General features: G+C 30.2%; 1 protein-coding gene across 2 annotated transcripts in view; it reads right to left on the minus strand.

The window, feature by feature from the left end:
- LOC106464886 (septin-1-like) overlaps window positions 1–8,695 on the minus strand; it is a 32,430-nt gene that overhangs the window by 19,945 nt on the left and 3,790 nt on the right. For both annotated transcript variants that reach the window (XM_013925051.2, XM_013925052.2), the window contains exons 2-6: window positions 7,614–7,719; window positions 6,165–6,251; window positions 3,538–3,661; window positions 2,099–2,351; window positions 449–550 (exon numbers count right to left, since the gene is read on the minus strand). In XM_013925051.2, coding sequence (XP_013780505.1) covers window positions 449–550; window positions 2,099–2,351; window positions 3,538–3,661; window positions 6,165–6,251; window positions 7,614–7,719 — 672 coding nt within the window. The remainder of the gene's footprint in view (window positions 1–448; window positions 551–2,098; window positions 2,352–3,537; window positions 3,662–6,164; window positions 6,252–7,613; window positions 7,720–8,695) is intronic.

Below are 8,695 nucleotides of genomic sequence, written 5' to 3' on the forward strand. Positions count from 1 at the left end.
GAGATGACGAAAAGTATTTTTAATTTTAACATGAAAATTACTTTGCACACGAATTATTCAAAACAAATACTCAATATATTCATGGACAAAACTTTATTTGATTTTATTAAAAGTACTTCATTAAGAAATATGACTTTGTATGAAATATTAACTGAAAGACTGCCAATATTTCATGACGATATACCCAATATATATAGAGAGTTATAAGTATTAAATTTATGTCAACTTTAAACGAGTACAGAAGGTCACGTGACTCGGTCAAATTGACTGACCCTGTGTCGGAAGAGTTAACAGTTAATTTACAATACAATTTTTGTAAAATCGCCATCTTTGGAATATCCTGTGAAAAGGATGAAGAAAGGCAGTAATAGAAGTATTAAAATACTTTTTGTGATGCAATATTATAAAATAGAGGTTGACACTTAAAACTAAAATTGGAAGTACTGACCTTCAGCTGTCTCACTTGCTCCTTATAATCTTCATCTTCATCTGAGTCACAGTCAGGTAGTGGGTAAATTTTGATACCATTTTCTTCAATCTCCTGCATGACCTGGATGTAACGAGTATAAAGCTTCAAATGTAATAGCGCTAACAACACAATCATTTAAAATTTTGAAGATGCTGGATACTTGTAAACTATATTTATCAATAAAATTTTACATACAGATAGATATAAATCATACTAATTTCTATTCATACCTCTATTTAGATACACTGCTCTAATGATGCCTTCTATTCCTATATACTAGACTAATTAATACATGGTTCATATCAAGCAAAGTGTACATAATCTTTTTGGCTGAATATTTGCCACATTTCCAACACCACAACCCTTCCATTCCCAAGTATGCAATGATACTTTTTAAATTATACTGATTTTTGAAATGGAAGAAAAAAATCCATAGATCTATGACACTGACTTTAAATGTTGCAAATAATTACATCCTTTACTTTACCAGAAGCCTTGCTCGTGTCACTCACGTATGTGATGCACTGAGAGGACAGGATAAACTAGAATAATAACATCAAGGCTACTCCCAGTTAAAAGGGCCTTCCTATTTTCAACTATCTGAAAAAAATGCTGACACAGTCATGTTTAGATGCTCTAACATGCATCTGTAGGGAGGGCTCCTGAGACACTGACAGATAATTCATTTGAAAGGCTTGCAAGTATGTTAAAGAACTATAGAACAAGAAAATTAAACCTTTAAATGAATAAAATGTTGAACAACTGTCACGACTGTATGTTTATTTATTCAGTTAATAAAATTGCTATTTTTTAAAGATTCCCAACTTGACTGTTTTATGAGTCAAATTTCCTGATTCAAAAATTATTTTAAATTGAATGATTTAGTTGCTTCATGAACTGCTTAACTATAATGCCATTTTTTAATTTTGACAAATGGATGAATGTGAATCCTGAGCAGACTTAAAAATTATATTGAAGATGGGGTTTGCTTGACATGAATATGTTATACATTAATCTATATAACATCTCACTGTTGTTCATCAAGCCAAAATTAGAATGGCATCACCAGTACCATTATTTTGTAAACTTGAAAGTATTCAATAAATTCAGCCAAATAAAGCTATGCACACAGAGAAGCCAGGTTGCACATTTATATAATGTTGCTATAATTAATCTTTTTTTGCTTTTGTTACTAATTTCTAAGTACTTTACAAATTTAAAAACTACAAATTTATTAGCATGTTTGTATGATAGAGCACCTGCTAAGCAGTTGTTACCCTCTTTTAACAAACTACATCAAATGGTATTTAAAGTGACAGTTATCAGTTAAAATACAAAGTTCAAATTAAAGGTAACAGTGTAAAGAAATCCTGAAAGTGTTTGGCTCTATTGTTACACGTTATCTGATATATTCTTATTTGGTAGTAAGTATACATCTAGAATATTAGTGTTTGGCTCTATTATTCCATGATATCTGATATATTCTAATTTGATAGTAACTAGACATCCAGAATATTAATGTTTGGCTCTATTATTCCATGTTATCTGATATATCCTTATTAGCTAGTAAGTAGACATCCAGTAGACAGAATTTACCACACAACTAAAGCAACATGCATGGCAACTGACCCTTCGCTTGAGTTTCATAACTTCTTTCTTGGTTAGGGCATCAGATTTTGCAATGACCGGGACAATGTTCACTTTGCTATGCAGCTGTTTCATAAACTCAATGTCTAGTGGTTTGAGTCCATGGCCGAATGGGGAGATGAAGTAGAAACAGCAATGGATCCGATTATCAGTAATGTTACGTCTGTTTAATCCACTCTCATCCTGAAGAAACCGTTCAAACTGCTCATCGATGTAGTGGATTATAGATTTAAAGCTGATGGTACAAATGAACTTGAATTATAGAAAAACAGCTCATCAAAAATAACATGCTAATAATGCCAGGAGGAAGCAATACATGGTAATTACTTTTACTACTAGCACTAATTATTGTTATTAATCCTTACCTAAAAATTATGATTAGTAAATGGATTAAATAAATTTGATAATTACAGTTAATTTACTTAATCTAGTTCACATCATAACAGTCATTGTTCATGAGAGTTGATATGTCCGTTATATCCTATCCAGCCTCATGAACACTGGTTTTAAGCAAAAGACCTCATCAGCACTGAATACGGCAGATGTAGTGAGGTTGACGTATTATAACACTCTCCTCTGCTTTCACTTGTAAGATCTTAGAGTTAATAGAGACTTGTTAATAAACCTTACATTAAAACTAGACAATATTGAAGAGTTAAATACAACACAAAAGGTGATCTGAGGGTTAGGTGCTCCATACTTGACTGAATCTCTTCTGTGTGGATAATATTTGTTTAATATCAGTGAAAATTCCAGTTTTGTCTCTGTCCTATGCTTCATCAGACAGTGCACCATGCTAATATTTGTATCCACTGTTCACTTATACTCAAACGTTAAAACACATGACAATTAAAATTTATAGGCAACCAATTGTACAAAGTTCAAAGTTGGTTGATACATGAACCAGTTTTGCTTCAAATTTCATTTTAATATATATTTCAAGGAGAATATGAGGAATTGGCAAATATCAGATCTTATTGTTAGTAAGTACATCTATCAGCCATGCTCGATTTGTTAATAGAAAGCACTACTAAGACAAGATATTCTTTGACTAGTATTTCGGATTAAGAAGTTAGCACACAGGATCACATACAAAAGTTGTAATGGTTTTCAAACAAAACCCAAAACTCAAGCAGTTTCAAATAGTTCACTATTCAAAAGCACACTTTGACAAGTATGATACATATGCAATATTTATCTTTTGTAGAACTTACTCGACTATAAAAACACAAATTATATGACAAATGATACACTAGAAGAAATACACAAAAGTTCCATGGCATAGAGACAATCTTTTTTTTTATAACTTTTTTTTTTAATCTATCTATGCTTTAGAAGACAAAAGTTTTATTAAAACATCTGATTTCTTAACTTAAAATTATTTGCAAACAAGACTAACATCTACTAGTACAAAAGCTTACCAATCAGTATTATCTATAGCATCTCCAAATCCAGGAGTGTCCACTACAGTCAATCTCAGCTTCACTCCCCTCTCCTCTATCTCAACTGTGCTAGCCTCCAGTTTAACTGTCTGTTTAATTTTCTCTGCATTGATAACATTAGTGAGTTACTCTTTTTAATATACTTAATTTCTTACACTAAAACAAATAAATCAATAATTTTTTATCTTATTACTAAAAAATGTAATATTTTTGTTTTCTTTTTGGTATCTTTCTCTTTGAACAGTCCTTACAATAATTCAAATTAGAAAATATACATTTGTGCTATTCATACACACACTAATTTGTGACAGATAAGTTATAAATTCTGCATATAACAAAAGGATTGAGTGAACATGTTTTGTACAGAATAAAGCAAACACAGATCAGACTGTACACACAAAACAACAAAAAACAATCTAATGGTTTTGACAAGACTTTGCTTCGATAAACTGTAGCTCATCTAGCTGCTGGAGAAGATCACAGAATGAGGATTAAAGAATTGTGTGATATCAGTTAAGCAAGATAAAACACCACACTGGTTCAATATCCTACAATTGTTAGTTACCCACATCAAATGCCTCACTTATTTTACATTCAAGGGGAGACCACTACATCAGTTCACTTTCAAGCATGATCCTCATATCAACCAAAATAACAAGATAATTTGAACAGTCAAGTATAAGCTATATAGTGGTTTCTGTAGTGTGCAACCTGCTCGAAACAAAGTACAGCTGACTGCATTCAGTTGATCAGGATGCTAACCGAGTGTCAGAACATTTTGTTGAATAAAGATATATTCATACCTTATCTATTTCACAGTGAAAAGCAACTCTTATTGGTGGAAGATCAGCTGTCGTTGACAGATGAGATCAACTTTTCTCCAAAGCCGTCAAAATTGTTTTTCATATATGGCAGAGAGCAACAACCCTCCACGAGCTTGAATCAAACAACAGATAGCAGATGTGCTGACATCTGGGAGCAGAAGCAGGAAACATAAGTATGAACAATCCCTCAGCTGAGGCCCCAGCCAGCATGTGACATAAGGCACCCACGCACAGAAATCTCAGCCGATTGTCATATTTTTTTCTGTGTTTTGACCATAATTTGGGTAAGATAGTGACAGCATAATGTCAAGATATGCAAAGTGTATCTTATATGTCATAATGCATAATAAAGGGAAATATACTACTAATTAACAATGTTTTTTTGATTAACAAATGACACTGATTGGTGACTGACCATCAAATCTAATTACACAGTGAAAGGGTTAACCCTTTCCAGATGGGTCATAGGTCAAAGGCCATGTCATCTTGTTTGTTGATTCGCATTCAAAATTTTATTGAACTACTATTTCATGAATTTATGTCAATAACTTTGGCATCAAACTGTAGGTTATAATTCAAATAAAATAAAAATAATAAATATATATATAAATGTATAATATTATGAGAGTTAAGCTATTTAGTCTAAACATTTATGTTTTCATGTTATAATCTGTAGTTATTCTAGAAAGAAAGAGGCATAATCTACAGAACCCATACAGAGAGTTGTTACTGAAAATAACAGAAAAATATAGAGTATTTTTCTTAAGAAATGTTTGATAACTAACTGGACGTTATAAAGATTTTGGATGTGGAATTTCAAAATTTTCTGATGCATAAAAATATTTTTAATCTTAAAATGAAAATTATTTTGCATGTTGGATAGACAACATGTGAAAAGAAAAAAAGGCATGAGGATAACATTGCTTTACAAACCTCAAGACTTAATAAAAAAAAATTGATATTTTGAGTATGAAAGCATTGTAATGTTTACTGATAATCTGCCAAATTTCATTAAAATACACTTACTAATTTAAAAGTTATAGCATGAAAACTATAACAAAGACAAAATGGTTACAAGATCGGTCCCATGGACCAAGCCCAAGCTGAAAGAGTTAGAGAGTTAATTTCCATTCATCTAACTAATGCAAAAATGTTTTTTGATGATACAAAGGTTGATGGAAACAGTTTTTTTCAACGAGTTTAGCAGCACTATAAATAATTTGCAGCATTTCTATTAAGTGTAGATTCTGTAGGAATTAATTTCTAGTCATACATGGCATTAGACCAGGGATTCTCAAACTAGGGGGTCACATAAATATTATTGGGGATTGCAGAAACATTTGAAAATCTTATTTTTTTCATAAATAATTAGGTAACCAGTTTTTTTTATCTCTATACAAAAATGTACTCCTTATGGTGCTTATATATTTGAAAATGGTATTCATTTTGGTAATCTTATTTATCTTTTTTTAGTCTTTAGTAAAATTTCTTTGGTATTTACTTGTTTCTATGTTTAGTTACTGTTAGATTATGACTAAGGACTATTTATATACAGTTTTAGTACCTATTGCTTTTATGACATTGAGTGAAGGGTCATGAAAAAATTTGTCTGATTCAAAGGGGTCGCAAGTGAAAAAAGTTTGAGAAGCCGTGCATTAGATTATAATGCTTATTCTGTTGTACATGCAGTTGATATTTTTCTTTTACACACACTGTTAGATTTTGAAGGACATTTTTAAGACAGGAAAGATTCACCTTTACTGTTTGATAACAAAAACTTACCAGATGCATCAGGAATATATCTTTCAGGATAGAGATCAGTTAGAAAGAGGCTATTAATCATTGTTGACTTCCCAAGACCAGATTCACCTAAAACACACACATACATATATATATACATATACATAAAAACTTTATCAACAGCTGCTACAATTTTCTTAGTAGTTCTAACCTGTCAAATTAAAAACATTTATATGTCATTGTAGCTAGTTACAAAATTAACATTTATATCTCCTTGTACTTAATTAGGAAAGTAATTAAAATCTATTACTTTGGAGTTACCTTTAAAAATAAAAATAAACAAAAAATGGAAAAAACTTATACCATGACAAAAGAAATAGTTTAAAATAACCAGAGGAAGGATGTCCCACCCCGAAAAAATGTTGTGAATATTAAAACATTTTCTCATGGTACAAGTTTTTCCATTTCTTTGTTTTTGATCTCATCATACCACAGTGGTTTTTTTAGCTGTTTTTTCTTCTAGAAAAATAACACATCTTCTCATACTTAGATTAGAAAAGACAGAAACATTTACATTTCCCTGTAGTTATTTAGAAAAATAATTAACATTTACATTTCATTGTAGTTAGAAAAGTAATTAACATTTCTATCTCCCTTTAATTTGTTACAAAAATAATTTTCATATATTCTTGTACTTATTTAGGAAATTATTTAACATTTATATTTCCTTGTAGTTAGTTGGAAAAGTAATTAACATTTTGTCTCCTTGTAGTTAATTAGCAATGTAATTAATGTTTTTATGTTCTTGAAGATAGTTAGGAAACTAATTACTGTATATATCTCCCTGCAGTTAGATAGAAAAGTAATTAACGTATGTTCTTGTAGTTAGTTATGAAAGTAATTACTATACAATTGTCCTTTTAATTAGTTAGGAAAGTAATTAACATTTATATCTCCTTGTAGTTAGTTAAGAAAACAACTGACATAGCTTCATGTTGAAGAATTAAAAATGTACAACAGTAAATTTTCTCCAAGAATGATAGACAATCAACACACAGAATGCCTAGATGTGCATAAAACTGAAGACTTGCTGTAGAAAACCAATGGAATCAAAATCATAATTATTTAATTAACAAGGGAAATACTTTCAAATGGAAGAGCCTTATGAAAAGTGCACAAACTAAGCTTATATACAAAATATCTTTCTTAGCCTACAATCATTAACAGTAACAAGCCAATGATGGCATACTTTAACACTGTTTATATCTTTAACTGGAGTAATTACAAAGGAAAATTAACATTAAAAAACAATAAACAACACAAAAATAATTTGAAAACATTATTTTTGTTTATACATATTATTTTCTGCTATTACTTGCCATGTAATTGCAAATTTAAAAGTAAACTTACAATATACTTGGTCATGACTCTGCATGCATTATGGTTCATGAAGCTCTAGTCATTTCTACTGAAGTTAAGAATCAAACTTACCAACCACCATTAATGTGAATTCAAATCCCTTTTTCACAGATTTACGATGAACTTGATTTGGAAGATTAGCAAACCCTACATATCCGGGCATTTCTGGATTTGCAAACTGAAATCAGAGAGTCCTCAATGTACAAAGATCAATTTGAAACTATATATTTGGACTTTAAATTCTTTAAATTTTTGAGAAACTTAAATGAAAAATTAAAAACCTTGTAATTAAATATCAAACATTTTTATTTTCAGTAAAGCTTTATATTTTATTTATTTTTTGTACCGTAACATTATACTTATTTCTCCAGGTTGTTAAGTAAGTAATCAAAGCATAACAAAAATAAAGGGTGCAAAATAAAATGATAATCAGTGATATTATTAATAGTGATTACAAAATTTCAAAGTACTTATTGTCAGAGTTTACACTCTCACCGTTTCACATTTATTTTCTGCAGTTATTTTATTGCTAGAAGATGAGTTAGAAATTAGAAGAAACAAAATGAATAGTACTCTGTTCTTTTTAGTATGGACAGTAAAGTTCCAAGTAAATCTCCTGTAAATTTCTTCTAATTTTTTTACACCAGTTTCCTATTGTTATTCTACTGTTAGCAGGTGAAGTAGAAACCTGCCAATTATAAAACAATGAATCACCATTGCTGTTTAGGTGTTATTGTACTTTGACACCATCAATATCAAATAAGTTTATGCTGCACAATTCCCATAATTTTCCCTGCTTTCAAAACACAGTGGGATAGGATATATCAACTTGTTGACAGTATAGTGGTTACAACGACAATTGTCTAGAGTATTATAAAATGTTTGTGACTTTGTAAAGTCTGGGCCGATCTAATAAATCAAAAACACATAAAACAGAAAATAAAGAATATTTGGAAAACAATAATATCCACTGCTTACAATGCTACAAAGTCTTTGTTTGCACTCATGAGCCATACTTGCTAAGCCTTGTCCAAATTAACATGTGGAGATGGAAAAAAAAAATAATTTTTGTAAACTTTATATAAGCATTTTGGAATACAAAAAATTTATAAATTACTATACCAATACCCAAAAAATCCACTGTAATTTATCAG

This window comes from Limulus polyphemus, unplaced genomic scaffold (genome assembly GCF_000517525.1).
Source record: "Limulus polyphemus unplaced genomic scaffold, Limulus_polyphemus-2.1.2 Scaffold1770, whole genome shotgun sequence".
NCBI classification, from domain to species: domain Eukaryota; kingdom Metazoa; phylum Arthropoda; class Merostomata; order Xiphosura; family Limulidae; genus Limulus; species Limulus polyphemus.